The sequence below is a fragment of the Pangasianodon hypophthalmus genome, chromosome 14 (assembly GCF_027358585.1).
Source record: "Pangasianodon hypophthalmus isolate fPanHyp1 chromosome 14, fPanHyp1.pri, whole genome shotgun sequence".
NCBI lineage: Eukaryota > Metazoa > Chordata > Actinopteri > Siluriformes > Pangasiidae > Pangasianodon > Pangasianodon hypophthalmus.
The window spans coordinates 12001579-12024870 of NC_069723.1; the positions used below are offsets into that span (position 1 = coordinate 12001579).

General features: G+C 38.6%; 1 protein-coding gene across 1 annotated transcript in view; it reads right to left on the reverse strand.

Annotated features, from left to right (window-relative positions):
* rpa1 (replication protein A1) overlaps positions 1-23292 on the reverse strand; it is a 32608-nt gene that overhangs the window by 6464 nt on the left and 2852 nt on the right. Inside the window, exons 3-14 of the mRNA XM_026924616.3 lie at positions 22500-22578; positions 21751-21859; positions 19969-20057; positions 18869-18949; positions 18001-18118; positions 17792-17894; positions 17630-17698; positions 17073-17265; positions 16276-16412; positions 13925-14073; positions 6889-7018; positions 445-621 (exon numbers count right to left, since the gene is read on the reverse strand). Coding sequence (XP_026780417.1) covers positions 445-621; positions 6889-7018; positions 13925-14073; positions 16276-16412; positions 17073-17265; positions 17630-17698; positions 17792-17894; positions 18001-18118; positions 18869-18949; positions 19969-20057; positions 21751-21859; positions 22500-22578 — 1434 coding nt within the window. The remainder of the gene's footprint in view (positions 1-444; positions 622-6888; positions 7019-13924; positions 14074-16275; positions 16413-17072; positions 17266-17629; positions 17699-17791; positions 17895-18000; positions 18119-18868; positions 18950-19968; positions 20058-21750; positions 21860-22499; positions 22579-23292) is intronic.

Consider the following 23292-nt stretch of genomic DNA (forward strand, 5'->3'; position numbering starts at 1 on the left):
TGCTTGGTGCAAACATTCATTTTTAAGTACTGCATTACGTAGAACCACAATGTAAGACTAAACAGCAAAAATATAACTGGTCCAAAATAATGAGGACATATTTTTATTACAGGGGATAAGCTTGCACTGAGGAAGACTTTAAAATGCACATTTTATAGGAAAATGAACACAAAGCTGAGCAAGTGGAGAAATCAGAGCACTAAAGAATGTATGTAAGAAGAAAGTCACTGGAAGTCAAGGGAAGAAACCTGAACTTGAACTAGTGCTGAAAAATATAATGTAGCATCACACTGGTCACAATGTGTAGGTGTCCATAAAAATTTTAAAATCTCATCACACTTTTTCCATATGAAAAAAACTTGTTTTTTTTTATACAAACTTTAAAGGTGCTTATGAGTAGATAACAGTAATAGGTAGGTGAGAGTGAAAGACAGCTTGACTTACAGAGAGCATGAGACGATATTTGAAGTCAGGAAACTCTTTGTCACACTTCTCACAGCGGTACATGCCATTCTGCTGGTCCACCACCTTTTTGTTGCAGTCCTTGCTGGGACAGGCCTGATACAGACAGTTCTCCTTCCGTATGTACACGATGGTGCCAATACAGGAAAAGTAATCAGCCTAGAGCGAGAGAGAGAGACATCAGTACATAAAGAAGACTGTATCACACAGACCAGGGGTGGACAAATCATTACCCTGGGCCCCTGGGACAAGTTGATTATGTGTTTTTTATTCATAGCTGGCCCGGCAGACAAGTAGGTTCTTCAACCATAAAAAAGAAAAAACACTTCTGATTTACTTTCACAAAATAAGGGTTTTCATTTGTTATGTAGTTTTCATTACATAATGTACATAAATGTAATTCGTTTCACAGCGGTGACACACCTCAGTGCTATAACTATAGCACACGCTATTCATTCCAAATCCCTCCACTTGCTGCACTACACACATCAGCTGAGGCATGATTTACTGTTGGTAGATCGATTTTTACATGGTGGATTAATTAGCAAGCACGGATGACACACAATCTTTAACCAATCAGGAACAAGCAGGTGTGTGTATACACTATGAGTATTAAGCAGACAGGTTATATGATGGCTTTGCTTGACTTCATTTTGCTTTGATTAGTCAGTCACCTCATGGTTAAACATATTAGGAGAAAATAAAAATGCTAGCCAGACTCGATTATATCTTTGAAGCCATATCTCATGGCCAGAATGTTGGCCCATGACTTTTTGTCACGGGTACAAACACAATGCGCCCCATTAGATACTTTATTAGAATAATAATGGAAAAGTCTGTATTAATGCATTTAACTGGCAAACTAGTCTGCCATGTATTCCATTAGCTAACACTTTTTGGTCATTTACATTTCCGGGCAACCAAAACATGGAACTAGGAAAGCATGTTGGAGCTCTGAATAATGAAGCTAATGAATTTCTGATGTGTCCACCCCTGCAGACTGGAATAGATTTAATGAAACATGAGATGGTGCTGTAAAAGTGCACTCCTATTTACATAAAATTAAGCTTACTCCATTAATCAAAGATTATACTGAACATGATAAATAAATGTGTAAAATGCTGACAAGTGCCACACATTACAAATGCCAACATGTGTGTTAACAGGGTGTAAGGAGAACACAGTAAATTTGCCATTCATGTTAAGCAAATATTAAAATATTAAAAAAGCAGAACATGTAAAAACCAAACACTGCTCTGGAATAAGAGTGGGGGCAGGGGTGGAAAGCGCCTGGTGGGCACAAATGTGGCAGCTCAGTGCTCAAACTAATGAAGAAAAACCCAGACAACTAATTCGAGCTGGAGTGGCACTAGTGCTGCTGATGAGAGGAGCCATGCTGCATTACTGCTGCTTTTCCTTTTCTCTAACTAGAAGTGACTCGAATAAATGAAGACAGCCAGCTAAGGAAAGCATGCTGTTTCACACTCAAGCCAGGCTCTCAGATCTGTCCGGCATCTGGGGAAGTTGTTGGTCACTGGATAATGACCATAATCGCCATCACTATTAAGAACAGGAACCATGAGCATCTTGGAGGAAGGCAAACAAAAGCAACATTTACATGCTAAATCATTCGCCCAGTGGACATACAGCATACTTCAAATTCACTCTTCCATATAATCAGTCACTCTAGAGCAACATTTACATTATAAATTTAACTCTCTAACAAAAAACCAGAACATTCAAAGGCCACTTTGCCTTTCAGGACCTCCATCTATGTTTAGTCCACACACTTCAGGCAAAGCCTTAATCTGAAGTTTTCTAAGGAGCTAAAGAAGAAAAGCAGAAAGCGAAGTCTTGCTGCTAACGGAATTGATTTCTCTCTTAGCGTGAACAGGTTTAATGCTGACCACTCTGTTACTACACTTTGGATATTTGACCCCAATTAACTTCTAAAAGAAGCTGAATTGATATTCTGCATTGCTTCAAATAAATGTAAAGCTCCCGGGGACTGCTGAGTGACAATGCCGCAAGGCAGGAGGAAAAATAGCTGTGTACTCAAACAGAAGCTCGCTGTAAATGACTGTTATTTCAGTTGGTGCTGGGGAATCTCAACATTTCAGACTCTCTGAAAAGCAGTAATTAATCAAGTGAATGCCTATATAATTATCTTTTCATTTACTTTACTGCAAAATTAGTCCAGAGAATGGAAAAGAAGGCAAAAATACATTACTGGCTGTTATAATGGCTGCCTTTTATGGCGATATGAGAGCCATTTGTAGACATCCATTTGATGTTTAAAGTAAGGAGTGCAGGAAACAGTAATATATTAGCATGAAAGGGCAAACTCAAACTGGTGTTAGCTGAATGTCAAAAGGCCAACATGGAATTGTGGCAATGGGAGACAATACAAAGACTGTGACAAGCATCATTAATTACAGGTGTTTTCAGTGGCTTGGCCTTTTGTTCCAGTAAAATACAGGAAAGCATTAGTGCAGATGGAAACCTGTGTTTCAGTGAGTACAGTGCATGGCCATGGGAAAGAGAGTGGAAAAAAGGGCGCCTGGTGATGTAACGACAGTTTTTGGTGGCCATAAACACAGGCAATAACAGGACTAACTAGCCCTGCAAACGTTCTACTACAACAAATGCAATTACAAACTAAAGTATGACGTCATTCTTTAATAAATTAAAATTTGTAATTGTTGGCCAATTGCTGTGGTAAAAACACATCAATTTGGGGCAGTAAAAGTTACTCGGTTTTGCGCTAGACCAGAACCACCTCGTTGTTGATTATTTTGCTATAACAGCATGTAGCTTTATTCCTTACTTAACCAAGGTTCCATGTCTGTAGACTTAGGCATTTTGGGTCAGTCATGAATGCAAGACAAGGATAAGGAATGAAACTTGTATGAAATTTTTGTGAAAGTGTATAGCCTTCATAATTTGAGTTTCCTCACGGCAAAGGGCAAAAGACCTTCATCTGCAGACAGTACCTAGGATAAAACCTTATTAACGTGACTTTTATTTTTAACATGCATTCATTGTCTCTCATATTACTTCTTTTATTTATTTGCAATATTTACACAATTATGGTTAGAATGGTATTTCTCACTACTTTTTGCTGGTCTAGGCAGTGACCAAAAAAAAACAAACAAAAAAAAAAAAACAACTTTCTATCACTTAGAAACTTACAAACTACTCTTTTATGCTAGGTACTCTTGCAGATTCACTACTCTCACTGTTAGCATGATATACAAATTGCCCTGGATAACAGCGCCTGCTAAATGACCAACTGTAAATCGAAGTCAGTGACAGTCAGGTGACTTGGTGGATTTAAGACAAGGAAGTGGCTTCAAGATCATTTCCTTTTTACAGCTCTGCCAGCATTTCAATATCATTTTAAATGTCCCAAACTCTCCTGAGATCTGCAGTACATAAACAACAGCACCCAGTTTGTTTTCTCTTCAATAATTCAGCCCCGACTTATTTGAAAGCGGGGTTTTCCCATTTTTCATTCTCGTGTCTCTCTTCACTGTGATATCGGGAAGCTTTACTTTGCAGCTCCTGTAGATATCCCACTGCAAATACTTCCCTTTAAAATCTCACTTCTCTGTTCTGCACCTGATGATTCTTTATTCTCTCTCATCTTTGGGCATCCTTTCTTGTGCCTTCACATTCAGATCTCACATCCTTCAAAATAAAAACATTATGTTCAATGGCTGGCACTGGCAACAAGGCGTTTAAAAAAAAAAAAAAAAAAAAAAAAAACCCAAAACAAACAAACAAAAAAAAAACCTGGTCCTGGGGGGAAGGGAGAAAAAACAAACAAACAAACAAACAAAACGTGATGTTACCTTGAAAAATTAATGAATGTAAAGACGGTATAGAAGTACACGAACCATCAAGAAAGCACCAGTCTCATGAGTTGAGGTGAAGTTGCCAATATAATTGTTTATACTGTGGACTTCACTGCTTGAAATTAGGGGTTAGTTCTATCTCAGTTATTTAGCTGTAGTGCTACAGTCCTCCTTACAACACTCGCAAAGATCTTTACCTGAGAATTCTTTCAGTGGTGCATATATCTATACGATCATACTGATGAACTAAACAGCATGCAAAATATCAATCTGAAAATGAACAGTCTTTACACCTACGTTATTTCTGTAGGATTGTCTGCCGAGCGGCTTGCAGTAGTGAACGAGGACAGAATCACACACCTCTTCGACATTTGTCATACATATACACAAATATTCTCAAATCTCTCAAGTGACAACCTGCTCGGGAACCTTAGTCATAAATAAATCATAACACATATGTGTGGTAGTCTTCAAAAACCAGCTGGATGCTGCAGTGGGAAAACTCAAATCGAGTTAGGACCAAAATTGAGCTTTTCTGTCAATAACACACTCTGATATCTCTTACTCTAGGAAAACATGTATATTTTACCAAAACAACGTGGAAAAGTTTTTACTTGGGTTACTTTCTAAACCTTGCCTTGATGTCTGCCTGCAGATGATACTCTGGAGGAAGGAGCCAGTTGAACAGACACAGCAGTAAATGCAGTCAGTCTGCCTAAAGATGTTTACAACCTTGCAAGCTAAGTGATTTTTCTCATTATTTCATCAGGTTTTCGGATAGTTATATAGCACGGCATAATGGACATAAAACTAATCAATTCAGTTTGCAATCAATCTGATACCAGCTCGCAAAATGTCTGCGATGCACCTGCACCTTCACGTCATCACCAAAACACAGAAGAGCAATTACACACTCTTTACAGATAACAGCTAAGTTTTAAAACATTTAAATGACCTGATTAAAAAAAAACATTACTAAAAATTAATCAGCAATTATTTCCCCACCAGAAAAGAGATCATTCAAGTGAAGAGAATCGTGTTTTAATGCAGCGTGACTTTTACCTCAGATGATGAGACTGAGACTGATGTGGATGATGCTGATAATCAAAGTGAGAACTCATTTCCCATCATAAACTTAGAATTCTAGTAAGCCAGTAATGTTTTTTTTTCCCATAAGTAGATTAGGTTATAAATGTAGAGGCAGGTGAGATGTCTTTCCGTAGAGCTGGCAGTGAATCTTTAAATGCCATTTTCCCTCTTTCACTTACAGGGGCAACCATTAAAATGCTACAACCTCACTTCTCATAGAGATATTCTGAAATATATTTCAGTTCAGGAAAACATGTAGTTTTAGAACAATATTGTAGAAAATGTCCTTTTTTCCCCCTGAATTCATAACTACAGAACCATGCAACCTTCAGCCTCGGAGCAGGCATCATAAGTCTAGTGATATGGTAAGCTTTTCCGGACATCCTTGTGCAAGTTCAGGTAGATTACATGTCAGGTATAATATATAAAGCCTTACTGAAACTACTGAAGCATGTTAAATTTTTCACCACATAAACTATACTGGTGATCACAAATTTCAGGAAATACCCAGAAATATCCATGTGGTCCAGCTGAGCAGAGGTGAGTGCTACCACGGGGATTTATGCTCAGATCCCAGCTGTGTCACACGCTTTTCACAGCTGAATGTTCTAGCTAAGAAAGGAGGATGGCATTGTTCCCATTTCCTTTCGTGAGATGCAGTAGTCATGCTGCTGTTTACATCGCCAGTCAGAGACATGGAACAAGAGCTGGCAATCAGCTTATTAGCGGCTTGTGGTATTAGTTAGTGCATAAAGCAGCGAGATTGTGTTCTCCTACTGAGACAATGATATTAATCTCATAATTATAATGCTTAAGAGCTGAATTTAATGTAATCTGATCAATGTTAAACTATACATATTAATGAGACAGAAGTAAAACAGGAGTATAATCTGACCAAGATAAATAATAACCATAATATAGTCAAAGTGCTTGTTTCATTGTAAGCAACGTGCAAAATGACGTTCAACCAAAACGAGCAACTCTTTCATTGCCAAGAGTGCAAATAAAGCCAAAAAGAGCAGATTTACTATCTGAACCATAATCTCTTAATTATCAAGCTCAATAAAGTCCAACCAATCTGCCCCCTCTATCTCAGTGAGATACTTGAGTAATGCTTAATGAAGCCTAAATCGGAAGGGCACAACTGTGTGATTAACAAAAAGAAATACATCAAACTCTAACACAATGAATATTGTTCAAGCTCAGAGACACCATTTAGAGATGAAATGATAATGCTGCTACAGTGTTTGCTTTAAAAAAAAATAAGATTAAAAAAATGCGTTAATTTCAACAACATGACACATTTATTAATTCAAGATGAATGCAATTTCTGGGACTTCAATACAGAGTTAAGATGACCTTCATGAGCAGAAAACTTTGCTTGCGCATACTCCGTTGTAACTGAAATGTTTACTTCTTTGGTTAAAAGAATTAATTGGTGTTCTAGTTTTTGAGCATTTTAAATCAGAAGAGCGCTTACCTTGTCTCCGTGACCTAGGTGCTCGTTTTTGACATCTGCCAAAGTCTTCCAGTTAGTGGGGCCGCCGCTGCTTCCTCCCCTCATTTCTGTCATGGACTGACCATCCAGGGCATGACCCTCTTTATCATACCTGTCAACATACAGACATGCTAAGGTCTCTGTGTGTGTATGTGCAACTTTTCGCCCTGGTACCTTAACAGCGCATCTAGGGAGTCAATATCAAAACTGCAATAAGATGCTGAGTGAGCAGCTCTAGCTGGAAAGAAAGCGAGCTAAAACCAGCAGCAGCAATGGCAGCAATGGGGCTCCTTGAGAAATGAATCAAAAGCACAGGGACAGCTGAGTGAGATGGGGTTAGGGTCGGGCTGGTGAAATTAGAAACCCATTTTTGCAGATTGCCCGGGGTGCTCCAGAGTGACTGAGGAAAGAATGAGGTAGAGAAACAAAACCCACTCAAGTTGGGACCATGTGCGAGGGATCAATAAAGTGTTCTAATATACAGGCTGGAGGCCTGGGTTGCTGTGAGAGAGGCAATGTGGTAAATAAAGGTTCCAGCCTCATCCTTGGAAACACTGGCCCTTAATTGTAAACGGACCCCTTAATGAGTAAGTGAGTGGCCCTGGCATGTGGGGTCCTGACAATTTTACTTTCCTCTGAAAAATGAGTTTAATTCTCCAGCATGGTATATGGTTCCTCACTGCTACGCTCTTTTTCTGCTATGTTATATGCGTTTGTTTGCGCACAAGTAATGGGCTAAATATAGTGTGCCTAATGAATTGAAAATGAATCAACCTACTTCTGATTAAAAGCACTATTTCTGTCAAGCTTGCTCTGAAAAAGGCACAAAATTGAGGAAATATAGGTTAAAAGCACATTTAGGACACAGCAGCTTTTTTTGATTATTGCATACAGGAGAAATAGAAAAGCTGCACATACAATTCAGTACATCTGCATCATTTAGAACTAACAGAGCTCCGCTTAGACTTGACCTATAAAAACCAAACAATGTCGTGGAATCAAACGACAGGAAATTGCTGACTGAGCTGTAAACATGGAAGAATAAGCAGGGCCACAGCACAAGCATGAGCATGGGAGGAAGACACAAGAGGGACAAATTGGAGCTGGCGTTCGAGTGCTGGACTGACAAGCAAGCGCTCACTGCAGCATGCCTAAAGTGAGCCAAAGCGACTGGGTCAGACAGGAGGGATGAGAGACCAAACATAAACCCATCACATGAAATGTCAAGAGGAGTATACACCAAAAGACAGAAACACTGTTGACAGTGCACATGATATATTCAACGATAAGAGGGAACACACACACCATGTGCTTGATAAAGTAGAACAGCTCACTTAAATGACGCTCTCAACATGACATGCACGCTATCAGTGACATTTCAACTGTTAAGAGGTGGTGAGAATACACACGACTGCTTTGCAGAACTGAACAATTAGTGATCTCTTTTACGGATGTTCAAGCACCTGACAAACAAAGACAGAGGTCTGAAAACATCAAACGACTGAGCTGCTTTAAAATTTAAGAATAGATTAGGATCTTCTCAGAACATTCCATTTAGAGCTGAAACAGTGGATTTGCTAAAATAATGAAATATTCCAAAAGCCTGGGAAAGAGGAACAGTAGAACATTGTTGATTAAATGTGGGAGCTGATGAAATGATGGCAAGGACCAGAGCAAGTCTGATACTGAAACTACTCACTGGTCACATTAACTGGAACACATGTAAACCTGCTCATTCATGCACTTATTCAATCAGCCAATCACATGGCAGCAGTGCAATAATTCAAACAGCCAATCACATGGCAGCAGTGCAATTATTCAAACAGCCAATCACATGGCAGCAGTGCAATGCATAAAACCATGCAGATGCAGGTCAAGAGCTTCAGGTAAATGTTCAAACATTAGAATGGAGAAAATGTGATCTTGGTGAATTTGACTGTGGCAGAAAGGCTGGTTTGAGTATTTCAGAAGCTGCTATTGTCCTGGGATTTTCACGCACAACAGTCTATAGAGTCTAGAGATTACACAGAATGCTGTGACATGGTGAGCGTTTTTTCTGCAGGTGGAAATACTTTATTGATAAGAGAGGTCTGAGGAAAACAGCCAGACGGGTTCGAGCTGACAGGAAGGCTATGGTTGCTCAAACAACCACTATTTACAACTACGATGAGCTGAAAAGCATCTCAGAAAGCACAAAAAAGCCAAATCTTGAGGTGGATGCGGTGCAACAGCAGAAAACCACATCAGGTTCCACGTCAACTGTCCAGTTTTGGCTAACAAAATCAGAACCTGATGTGGTCTGCTGTTGTAGCCCATCCATCTTAAGGTTTCACGTGTTGTGCGAGTGGTTATTTGAGTTACCGTAGCCTTCCTGTCAGCTTGAACCAGTCTGGCCATTCTATTCTGACCTCTCTCAACAACAAGGCCAGCAGAACTGTCGCTCACTGGATGTTTTTCTGTTTTCACCACTCTAGAGACTGTTATGCATGAAAATCCCAGGAGATCAGCAGTTTCTGAAATGCTCAAACCAGCACCAACAACCATGCCACTGTCAAAGTCACTTAGATGACATTTTTTCCCCCAACATTCTGATGTTTGATGTGAACATTAACTGAATCTGTGAGTCACATGATATGATCGGCTGATTGGATAAATGTACGAATGAGCAGGTTAAAAGCTGTTCCTTTTAAAGTAGTCAGTGAGTCTATTTATACATGAAAAGTATAAATACTTACATCTGAGTTTGAACTTAATAAACAATCATGCAGATATAAATGATTTTTCTATTATGTAGTGCACATACGATGTCTCTTGTATTAAGAATTATAAGACACACTATATCTATTAAAGAAAAAAGGCAATCGACCAGTGCTACAACAACTACTAGATGGCATCAGTAGTGTTAACAAAGGTAAGAAACATTAGTCTAATCAATTTAATCAACACTTTAGTGACAGAGCCACTTTTGAAAGATGACAGATGCATGTGTCGAAAATGTGACAGGGTTGAAATACAGAGGCACTTTACACTGAAGTACAGGTTTTAAAAATGCTGAACTTGCACAGCTCAGACCACTACAATGTTCCTTGCAAGAACAAGCCATTCTTTTCCCAGGCTGACAACAAGAGTCTATAACGTGGACTTTTGTGGCCCTGACATTTTATAGTACAATTATACATAAAAAAAAAAAAAGACAACTTTGAGCCAAATGCTGCAGATTGGAATAGAATTTCAGAATTAGTTTTTTTTCATTAAAGCAGTTTACAACTGAACAATTGATTATCAAAATGTTAACTGTAGCCCTACAACCTACACATGCTTACACGGACATCGGAAAAACGAAGAGATGGCCAGACTAAACAAGGAAGGATGAGACAGAGCAGAAAGCCTCCTACTACGACGACAGGATTCAAGTCCATCAGAGCTGTGATGCCATCTAATGGAGAACACTTCAGCTGCAATGCATCAGCATGATAATGCCTTCAGGTTAACTCTTAACAGAACATTACAGTCAAACTGCCCGAGTTTGCTTTATGTAGTGATTAACTGGTTCCATCACAGTGCACATGTTTTTCAGCATACAAACAGAAAACCAGAGCTCTCAGGACACAAATATTTCTCCATTTCTACAGAAAATGTTAACCATTAGATAATGGAGCTAGTTAATGAGCACTGAAAGCTGTAGCAAATAAAAAAACATTAAATACAAAGAGTATTGGAATTAATCTCACAAAATTAATTAGCTATTTTAATTATTTAGTACTTGCTTAAGGCAGATATATAGCAGCGCCAGAGCTCAGAGCAAATCTAATTTTTAATGCAAAGCCTCTTTCATTTAAAGATGCAGCTGAAAGATCTGACAGCATTTTATGAGTTCTTACAGTTCTACATCAGTGCAACCCTGAGACAACCCAAGAACCATGCTCTACAAGATAAAATGATGCACAAAAGTGAGATTCTCATCATCCATGCGTGATTAACTACAGAGCAATTAAAGAAATACTCTGTCTCTATATGCTTCATATGATGGACGCAAAAGGCTGAGGATCTTTTTTCCTCTCGTTTCTCCTGGGGTCACTTCAATGATATTCAAGGGGTTTTTGTACAATCTGACTTCTACAAATGGATTATCAGATGAATCAGGCCATAATGATCAACAAGCTGCGACCTATAAGGGCAAGTTGAAGGCTGAAAGCACTGAATGTAGAAACCATTATATAGTAAACAGATCTTAAGTGCGTTATCTGTTATTGCTGTGCTGCTAATTTGTGGTGCCTCTGAGCTTTCAAACATACACTACGGAACTGACCAACTTTTCCGGCTTATTATCCCTGACATGCGAGGAGAAAACCCCAGAAACGCTGAAGAGCCTAACAGCTTCTTTTCCAACCACAGGAGCGGAACATAAGCCTGCCTCTTGACTTAAGCTCCCAAACTAATTAATACCACTCACCGAGCATCCACCCCTCTTAGTATAAGAAAGACGAGCATGCAGGATCTCAAACCTATGCACAACTAGAAGCAAGCACAACAGAACGAGTCAAGTGCTCTCGCATCTGTTTGTCTTTCCCCTGACTGATCAGCCACATTCCACAACTCTCATTATGCAAATGAAACCAACAGATCGCCCTAAAAATAATTATCCATGCAATGTTTCCAGGCTTTAGAAAACAGTGCAGGGTTTTATTGCACGTCAAGTACAGCAGAAAATAAAGCGAAACTCATATTATTTCACCCATTATTTACAGCTTTCATCCGATTTCCCCGAGGGACAAGACCCGTGTTATTGGGAAGTAAATAAATGAAAACACACTGGGTGGAATTAATCAAACCTCCAAGAGACTTGCCTTTATCTTAGACTTCAGCACTGATTGTTAGCTTGAGTGGTAAGATCTATAATCAAATGGACAGCTCAATCGATGTGAAGTGGAGCGGCGTTTAGTGTGACCAGAGACACAATGCCTAAACAATGACTGCTTAAGCATGCATTTTGACTTAGTCAAAGTGTTGCAAATCATTTCAAACAATGTGAGAATTCAGTTTAAAAAAAAAAAAAGTCTTTATTTTGGCAACCTGGCTAATACTATAGCTATTCAACAGTTTTTTTTGTTTTTTTTTTTAAGTTTATACCTGCAACAGGGTTAGACAAATCATAATCTCACTAGTTAGCCCACTGCGCATGTGAAAACACTAATTTGTTTGCCTAATAGACTAGGATAAAAGTTGTATCTAATATAAAATACTACCGTATGGCGAGCAAGTTAGCTACATAAGTGCGTTATGACATGCACAAACAAGTAAATTCCTGCGCAGGAAATGACTCGGTCATGATCATTATACTTTTCCAAGAAGGTGTTTCAGATAGATTATCATGTTTAACCATGAAGTGACTGTGTAGTAGGAGAGATATACGACAGAATTACGCTGCATTTTGTTTTGCCCTACCTCATACCACATACCTGCGGGAAAAGATCATCTGTTATACACGCATGCATAGTAAAAGCTGATGTGTGTAGTTCAGAAGATGGTAGGATTGTAGGAGTGAGTAGTGTGCACTATACTTACAGCATTGAAGTTGATTTGATTTAAACACACACACTTTTTTTTTTCTTTTTTTCGAGAATGTCAACAGCAAGTAGGCTACTTGGCCGCCAGGCAACTATGAATTAAAAACAAATAACTCAGACACATAATCTTGTCCCAGGTGCCTGGGCTAAGGATTTGTCCACATCTGTGCAATGTTTATCATTTGTTATTAATTACATTTAAACAAATTTGTTAATAAGGAGGTCATTTATTTTTACAGACTAAATTCAGTTCCACAGTGCACCCAAGGATGCAATAAAATCCTAATGATGACATGTACTTTTATATAACCTTGGTACTTTTCTATAATAAACTACAATGCTGCTGCCGTACAAAAACAGATTCATGATTTCTCAGCTCTGCCATTCGCAACTTTCATAAAAATAGTGCTTTAACTTCAACCATGGATGTGTTTTTCCAGTCATGTTATTTTAATAATTAATAAACCATGTTTAACCACTAAAAGGTTATATTCATATTTGCCTGTACTTACATAGAACTATATAATAAAATTGAGAAAAGTAGTTTCAAGCCTTCAATTGACAATCAAGCTACTTGTTTATTGCTGGATAGGGTAAAGATCATGCACCATAATTTGAGTAATAAATAACTGAACTGGCAGGAAAAGATGAAAATATGAGTCATAGCTATTTTATAATTCCTTTTGCAGTAAAGGCCAGCAAAGGGCTCTGCAAGGAATAAGGAGGCCCCTGTGCGCTTATAATGGAGGCAGACACGAGCATGTGGTTCAACCCAGTTCTGCTCCGTCTATCTATTACACATTCTCTTTCCCCCACTTAATTTTTTTTTTTCCCCAAACTTGAAGCCTGTTCTACTTCCGCGTATAGACGAGGCAATGCACACTGCTGTTACTAAAGGCAATGTACACTACCACTTACATGTGAGTCACAGTGGAAATGTAAAATATTATTGTGTGGTTATGATTTACTGCTTTATATCAGCTCTGAATGAGAAACCTGGCACATCCTCAGAGAGAAAACTCGTCTTGGTACCAAAGCCATTTATATGCAGCTTTCTGCAGTGGGCATTTTTAGCGCCTCATCTTAGCATGTCCCAATTCTCACAAGTAGTACAACATAAAATGAGTCAGGAATGAGTGGATCTGCCATGTTTCTTGTGACTGTTTATGACAGAGCTACTGCTCAGTTATACTGATAACCAGGGCACATTAAAACATATCTGTGGTCAATCAAACAGAGGGCATCAATATTTCCTGTGCAAACCTGATAACAATAATAGATTACTATTATAGAAAGACATGCAGCTATTTACAATAAACACTGGCACTCATCTCTGCATACTAATGTTACAAAGTCATTTACTCTTTACTTCCTGCACATTAACACCATTCATCACAGTGGATCAAGTAATTATACCAGTAAACCCATAATGACACAGATAACTCACTCACCAGCCTCGCAGTTTGTATGCCTCAGGAATGTCAGGGTTAATCATCAGTGTGCTGCTATAGAGTGTGGAAAGAGAGCGTCCTCCAAAATCAGAGAGCTTGGCACCCTTTATAGCCAGGATAGGCTGCCCGGTGCCATCAAATGTCTCTGCCTATAGGGAGGAATGGCAGAAAGAGATTAGCATTTGCAGTGATTATATTCTAATGTCTTTCATAACCAACAGAGCATTGACTTAGAAATGGTTTCTACATAGAATATTAGCAACTCTATTAGCTAATTGTTATTCTACAAGACCAAAAGCTCTTCATAGCATGTCGTGTACTGCACTGTGTTAACCACAGTGGACAGATTGCATGCACCGAGGCAGCGCGCAGAACAAGATCTCTACATGCACAGGCTCTTAGACAAAATGCTTAGCCATCATTAGGAAACATGATATGAGGAACATAAATGCATAATCCATGATCCAAAGGCGTAGAGATCTGATGCAGTTAGGTCTGGAGCCGAATGTGCAACTGCACTACCCAGATGGTAAAATAGTAATAATATTGTGCTGTGTGTGTTTTTAAGAACAAAACTGTTAAATAACTGCCATCTTAACCACTTTACATAACCCTCTTAGACAACCAAACAGCTGTTCAATAAAAACGCATAGTGTGTACCAGGGTGCCCTAATCCAACACGAAATATTGATATTAGGCTGAAAAGCTGGATCAATACCTTATCTTTTCATTTTGCTATCCGCTTCACTGATGCATTTTATGCCATGTACATGAATACTGCAATAACAATGAGATGCAATAAATTAAGCCGACAAACATATTGTGCCTGACAGGTTGCTGTTTTTAAGTTCACAGATCACGACAGCACCAGTATTTCAATCCTAAACAAAAATAACCTAAACATAAATCAATTTTGTGGCAACAAATGTAATATATAAACTCACCATTCACTTTAATAGGAACACCTGTATACCTGCTCATTTATGCAGTTATCCAATGTGGCAGCAATGTGTAAAATCTTGCAGATATTGGTCAAGAGCTTCAAGATCATTGAAACTAGACTGGAAAAAGACCAGGTGATTTTTTTCCCCCCTAATCTGCAACCATCCAGTTTGGGTGAGCCGGTGTCCATGAAAGCCTCAGATTCCTCTTCCGGGATGACAGGAGAGGAACCTGATGTGGTCCTTCTGCTGTAGTAGCCCATACACCTCAAGTTTTGATGTTTTGTGCTTGCTGAGATGCTTTTCTGCTCACCACGGCTGTAATGATTGATTATTTGGGTTACTATATCCTTCCTTGCAGCTCGAACCAATCTGGCCATTCTCCTCTGACCTCTCTCATCAACAAAGTGTTTCTAACCATATAACTGTCACTCACTCCATGTTTTTTGTTTTTCGCACCATTCTGTAGAATCTCTAGAAACTGTTGCGAGTGAAAATCCAGGAGATCAGCAGTTTCTGAAATACTCAAACCAACCCATTTGGTACCAACATCCATGTCATGATCAAAGTCACAGAGATCATACTTTGACTTCATTCTGATGTTTGATGTGAACAATAACTGAAGCTCTTGACTTCTATCTTCATGATTGGATAACTGCATAAACAAGCAGTTTTATATATATATATATATATATATATATATATATATATATATATATATATATATATATATTTTATATATTTTATATATATATATATATAAAAAAAACAAAGGTATTAAATCCCAAAATCTTGTCCATGATATGTTGTCCATGTAGTGTATGCCATTTGAGACTGAGCCACAGAAAGAAAAATGTCATGGAACAACAGAGCCAAATGTAACGTAGCAAAAGTACATTTCTGTCTTTGGTTTTTATTGTTGCTCAAGTAAATATGTATTCTTGCAATAGTAATTAATTATATACTATAATACTTAATCGTTTAAATCCAAACTACACAAGCGTCTCTGAATTTTAAGTATCAATTCCTCCTCAATTACATTCTTGCTGCTTGCTGTTTTTTTCAGTATTTGTCCTCACAACAATCGTTAATTTCAAAATAATTGCTAAAATGAGTCCACGTTGCGAGACTGTCACTAAGAACATACTTAAAAGTGTGAGAGTGGCGCTATTTCCAACTCTTAAGCGGTTTGTTTATCATAGCCTGCCACTGTGTACGCTGCAGAAGCTTACACTGCGATAATGATACAAGTATGATTAATTGTGCAGCCATAGAAATTTCTTATGCAAATTTTAATACAATGATTTAAAAAAACAAAACAAAAACATCTAATTACATTATATTCCCAGAAGAGCACAAACAGAACCCTGCCTTCACATTTCCTACTCGTCCTGGATGTGCAAGGCTTACCTCATTTCCCCACATGGTGACTTGGATAATTTTGCCGGACATGTCCATCAGCTGGATGTTCCTCTTGGAAACCTCGCGACTGTTCTTAGTCGTAATACGCGTCACATCCTCCACACTCTTACACACCCCGATCACATCTAAAGATAAAAACAACAACAAAAACAGATTACGTGGAAGTTTCTTATTCCACATGCTGGCTGATAGTGCTTGTAATGAAATGCTTGAGTAATACTTTATATATACTTTTCAACACTTTTGCTGCAAACCCATTTGTAACAACCTGGCATTGGACAAACTCACTCATTCTGTGTGTAATCCAATAACACGTCAGCTTCATTATGGCAAGCTCCCACATTCGCTCCACTCAGCCGCCATTTTAATCCTCTTATCTAATACCGTTATGACTCATTTGAGCACTATTAAGAATATTTCACAAATAACCACAGACATCCATCTGAAAACCTGCCAGAAACACACACATGCAGCACCTTACCTTGCTCCTGCTTCCATTACCATAATTACTACTGTGCTTATTACCTTCTTATTTTACAGGTGACAGAGTCTTCCCCAGTCTGCGCCCCCACCAAAAGGCATGGAAAGTCAAATTGAGCCACAGGCTATTACTGTCATCACTATTATTAATCCTGAATTCATCACCACTGTTATAATTACCACAGCCTCCTGGGCAAGTGACGCATCAATCACGAGGAGGTACCACTCGCCCTATCTGCTCTACCGATGCTAATTATCAAAATGTCTGTTATTAATGATGACTATCACACGACTGGCACCCTCACCCACAATGGCGTCCTTATCCCGAGCATCCAAATCGGCAATGGAGACAAAGTCACACTGCACCATGGGAACATCGTGGCTGTCGTCACAGGGGATGATGGTCGACTCGCCATTCAGAGTCATCTCGTAGTCGTTCTTAAGAGATGTGAACTGTTTGTTGGCGATCTTCAGAGTGCCCTTAGAGAAGTAGTACACCTGCCATGGAGTATAAACAGATCAGGAAGTTTAAGCAGGACATCCAACTGTCTCTAAAGTTATTCGATTTGATCTGTGAGGTTTGAATTTTGGAAAATAGTGCCAGATTTTTCTAATTCTGTGAGCCAGATGGCCAGTAAAGGTAATTCATAAATGGACAGATAAGCAAAAGTATGTGCGTTTACTAAAAGGTCTAGACTTATGAAGACATACTAGGACATTAAATTCTACTATTGGGGGAAAATAGTTCTACCATCCTACGTACCATTACTCACAAACATTCAGCTGACACTCACACTAAGAAGCTAATCAGAAAAGAGACAAGTTGGAAAAAAAAAAAAAAAAAAAAAAAAAAACTACTTGCCTTCCCCTGTTCGATCAGGGAGTAGAATTTGTCCACCTCCTGATTAAACCCAGTCACTCTAATTTCTCCCTATAAACACCACAATCAATGAAAAGTCAAGGGTTAACACACTCATTGGACTGGGCTCTGCTGCTAAACCAATTCAAAACGTTAGATTCTTACACTTTCATCAACAATCTCCATGGAAAAGAGCTTTCCATCCCCTCGAGAGTTGCTCCAGGTACGAATAGAGCTCTTGTTAGTGACTCGTGCTCTAATGGTCCATCTAGGGAACACGTATCTCAGTTCATAAATAGCACCACACAGCGATGTCGCACACTCAAAAGCCTGTCAGCAAGATAGGGAATCGAAACAGAGACATTCATACTAACTTTGACTGGTAGGGATTAAGGCTGGCAATCGGCACTACTTTTGAAGTGCCTCCTGGTGTGCCGGGTGCAGTCATGGGCTTCTTCCCAAAATCACGACTGGAGCCTCTATTCATGGAGCCTAATGAGAACAGAGTAAAAGAGAAGTCACTGAAGCATGCACAACGCTAAACCTAGATGAGACAGAAAAAGTTAATTAAGTATCCACTACTGCACAAAGCTCCAAAATAAAAAAAGAAAATGTAATAATGCCACCATGACTAGCTGAAAATAAACTTATTTATGCGAACTATTTTTAAACATAATTCAGTCTCTGTGATTGATCATTGCACAAAAATCCATTTCAAGTACTGACTTGAAAGTTCAGGACATTTTTATTCAATACTTGCCATCTACACATTAAAGGATGGGAAAATAATTTGATGGTGTAACACAAATATTTCATTCATACAGCATGAGCTTGGTCAAAAAAAAAAAAAAAACTATATTTTTATCTGATGTCTTAGTTATTGCAAAAACATCAGCTGCAATAACAGTTTAAGCTCCCAGCAAGTACATCCCATCACTATTTCTACTACACCTCTGTAAAAGTCATGTGCAGTTAAAAAGAGTTTAAAACTACTACCACAAGATGATGGAAGCCATTACAGGAGAGTATGTGTCACTAAATTGTGTACAAAAAACATGCCACCTGCTGGACATGTGTGGGAAAGCACAGCAAATAGAACAAACTATATACAGATTTCAAAATAATTATTCATGTAAAACTTCAACGCAGCACACTTATTAAAAGACAAAATGGTTAAAACATACTGTACTGATGAAACAAATGTAAATAGTTGTATGGTGTGATTAAAACACAGACTGTTACCTCCATTTTGTGGCTGCAGTGGACGTGCAGAAGGAGCAGAAGGAGCAGGAGCAGGTACAGTCTGTGGAGCCTTGGACTGACCTGGAGCAACAAAGAGCACAAAACCAACTTAAAAGCAACACAAGGTTCAGTGGTGTTTTAAATTAGGAGGCATGATGCAGCTTTCTCTAGGGGCAGCCAATATGGATTACGGCCGTGGAAAAACTGGTAGCCCAGGCACCCAGGACAAGCAGATTACATGTCTGGGCCATTAGTTTCTCATTCACAGTTGCCCGCTGGACAATTAGGTTCAGTAAGCTGTTAATACAATGGTCACCATTGGGCTTTTTTGTTTTTGTTTTTTTTTACTTCACTTGCCCAGCAACCAGAGAAAGATATTTAAAAAAAATTGTTTCCTACTGGCTTGCACAAAAGACTATTTATTTGATGCATGTGTTTAAACATAACCCATTCCATTTGGTTCTTATGCCCATCCGGGTGGTGCACAACACCATGACGCTGTAATGCATGTTACTCTTTCCTGAATCCTGCCCCCTGCTGCAATACTGAGGATGCGGTCTGGCTGCTGGTAGGAACCATTTCTAACTAGGCATATCATCTTGAATAGATGATAGACCATCTTTCCACAATCAGAAATATGAAAGGATGCGGTAAATACAGTACGGCGTGGTACAAAAAGTTATAAAACTCACCTCGCATTTACACACTTCACCGAGCGAAAATAAAGACGCTAGTCAGACTTAAATAGCACCTTCACATGCAATGAGAAAACAGCACAGCTCATAAGTGAAATGCTTTCCAAAGACTTTCTGCCTTTTTTCAAGGGTTCAAACACCACGCTTTATTATCACAGACATCATCAGGAGAGGATAAAGACTTCGGCTACATAAACTTAGCGTAGAATATTTTTCAGTTAAATTACTTTAGTTGACTTCCACGCAGGCGTAACACAGGACCAGCTAGCACATTTCATGTTTCCCTTACCCAGAATGCTACCTAATGAATTTATGATTTGTCCACCACTGGATGAACTGAAGCGATGTATCATAACCTAGGCAGCCAAACAACTTTCCTGGTTTCCCCAGGTACCATGTACTCACCCTCAACATAAGGAGTAGGATCTCCTATTTTCCCTGCCACCTGATCCGCAGGTTTAATCACCTCCAAGTCCAGGATAATAACCACAGTGCTATGGTATACAAACAAAGAACATATTCAGAACACCCACTGAGACAATTACAGCCATATACACTACATAAACAACTTTTCATAGTTATAGATAATTCATATTCTAAGACCATGGTTCTCAAAGTCGAGTCCCTGAAGCGTTGTCAGTGATTTCTAAAATTCTTTTTACAGTGATGGAAATCACAACCCACAAAATTATTATATTTACTATCATGTTATTAGTTATTAGTCTATTTAACTTGAATTACTATTAAACATGAATTACTATTATGTTATTATAGTTATTAGACTATTTAACTTGAATTGAGTTAGTTTAATCCAAACCTCAGTAAATAATAAATAACAAAAAAAAAAAAAAAAAAAAAAACAACAACCAGGTTTATAAATAATAATCAATTTGAATTTAGTGACAATTTAAATAAAATGTGTTCTCTGAGTGGAAAATTTCAATAAATAGCCATAATCAATGTTACACATATTGGACATACTGGAATAATAGTTGGATTATATAACATAAATCTGTGCTGTAGTATTTTTTCACTGTTAAATAGGTTCCTGACTGCAAGAAGTTTGAGAACCCCTGTACTAGGACAGCAGAAATCAACTGAGCTGCGGTCCAGATAGAGACCTAGCAAAACATCAGCGGGTCGAAGCAGCTGTGTAGCAGAACTGATCAATGCATGAAAAAGACTGGCTGTCATTTAGCTTAGTTTGCAGCTCTAGCTTTCTCAACATGAAGCATCTCGGCTTCTGTAGTAGATTCTCTGATGCAGCCAATCACTTCTATCTATTTAAATTATTTATCTGAAGGAAGTTCATTAAGAAAGGTAGTTTTCATAAAAACATAAATAGAGCGTGTTATTTATAATCACAATATAATCATTACTGCTTAAGCATTAAAGGGCAACAGTTACCGCTGTTCAGTGACGTACAGCAACAGATTTACACTTTGTGATTTCAGCAGTCTATTAAGATTATTACTTGTCACACTGTAAGGGTTTATTCCCATAAAATTCTATATTAGACTGTATGATGAAGGTCTCCATGTCAGATTATATGTTGAAGATTCCCTAACTACAGGCCTACAAAAAAAATTACTACAATCTTTCTGCTTCATCAATTAGCGTGACACAAGCTCATGCAGAAAATGAAACAGAAATAGAAACGCTCAAAAAGTGAGTTTAAGGTAATAAGGAGGGTTTTTTTTTCCTCTCCATTAGAATGTTTCATTCACATTTCACCATTGGCACTACTGTGTTTGTAGCTGTCACATGAGTTTCACGTAATCCTATAATGTCTTCTTATTGGTGGCTTTTAGAAGAATGTCATAGCAGCAGTCACGCTGAGATGTTAAATTTTAAATCATTTCTGACACTGCCAGAACTTTGCTGTCAGCTGTGCTTGGTCTCACTGGCACTAAATGGGCTGCTGGTTGAGCATGGCAGATTATGCGTTCAAATAATCACCAAAGAGTACTTTTTACGATTTGCTGTGGCAGAAAAAATCAAGCGAAAAACCGTACAGTGTAAAGCCAGCTTTAGTTGCTTAGTTTAGTTACACAACTGAGCCTTGAAAAATTTTAGCTGAATACTCCTAGCCTAGGAAGACTGCACATTCTTTATATTAATAGCTGTTTAAGGTCATCAGTAAGTAAGACATAAATCAAGAGTCTCAAAGTGAAAATATGCCCTGACCGTCCATCCTTAAGAACGTTGGTGACACTTTTCTTCAGCAAGCAAACACAGTTGGGAGCTACAAGGTTTTGTTCAGCCAGGGAGTTCAGCGGCGTGGCAAGCATGAAGGCTGCACACAGAAAGAAATCAAACAAGCAAAGCAGGCAAGATTAAACAGCTACACATCCATCTCTCGCTAAAAAATAAAAATTGGCATCAATCTGAGCTCACATCTACAGCCTGTGTGTGTCTGCCAGAGAAGGTAATTAAGATGCAGCACAGCTGTGCTTCTTAATGGGTAATGAAACTGCTCTGTAACTTATGCATGAGTTTGCATGCCATTAACACTTTTACAACTGACTAAATTAATTACAGGAAAGGGTGTTTTTTTTCGTGATGCTTTCCCCCTTCTTTTCCTGTTCTTTGATCATTTTAAACAGAGTCCCTCCACAGCAGCATGCCTGTCTCCTGATGCGTTAATCACAGCGCATCTGTGCAAAAAATGTGTTCATGTGCTGCAATTCAGCCTGACTACTGAGTAATATATGTACAGAGAAATGCACCTTTAGTTACAAAAGGCAACTACAATGAGGCACCTATTTACAGCATATTTATAGCATATAACCAAAACTCCTGTCTCAAACCTGAAATTAACACTTTGAACATCTTCACTTCTCAATTTTACGGATTAATCTCAAAATATAAATGTTTCTTTTATTTTGAATTGATGCAAACATCAGTGAGAAAAAAGGTATAACAGTAAAACTTACAGGACATGGTGTGAAGGCCATCGCTCATCATGAGGCGAAAGCGAACTGGTCCATTACCCGAATCGAGCTTGCGAATATTCTACAGATAACAGAAAAAAACTGAAAATTGAGCACCAAATATTTGAGAAACCATTAACACACATTCTGTGCAATCATAAAAACCAAGAGGGCTGATTTATAGTCCTGGGCTGCAGGAGGTTTGTGTGTCCACATTGCGACGCAGAGAAGGAGCTTCTCAGAGACTGGTCTTTTCCACTTTCCTATAAATCCTGGTTTGTTTCATGCAACACTGGACCTTGGGTACACGCTCATGTCATGTGCAAGTATGAAAGCCGACACCTACGCTAACCGCCCACTTTAATAGGAACACCCGTACATTCATGCAGTTATCTAATCAGCCAATCATGTGGCAAGAGCTCAATGCAAAAAATCATGCAGATACAGGTCAAGAGGTTCAGTTAATGCTCACGTTAAACATCACAATGAAGAAAAAGTGAGATATCTGTGACTTTGATCTTGGCATGGATGTTGGTACCAAGAGGGGCTGGTTTGAGTATTCAGAAACTGCTCATCTCCTGGGATTTTCACACACAACAGTCTCTAGAGTTTACACAGAATGGTGTGAAAAATAAACATTTAGTGAGCGACAGTTCTCTGGCTGGAAACGCCTTGTTGATAAGAGAGGTTAGAAGAAAATGGCCACGTTGGTTCGAGCTGCCAGGAAGGATATTTTAACTCATAATCACTCTTTACAACCATGGTGAGCAGAAAAGCATCTCAGCATGCACAAAAC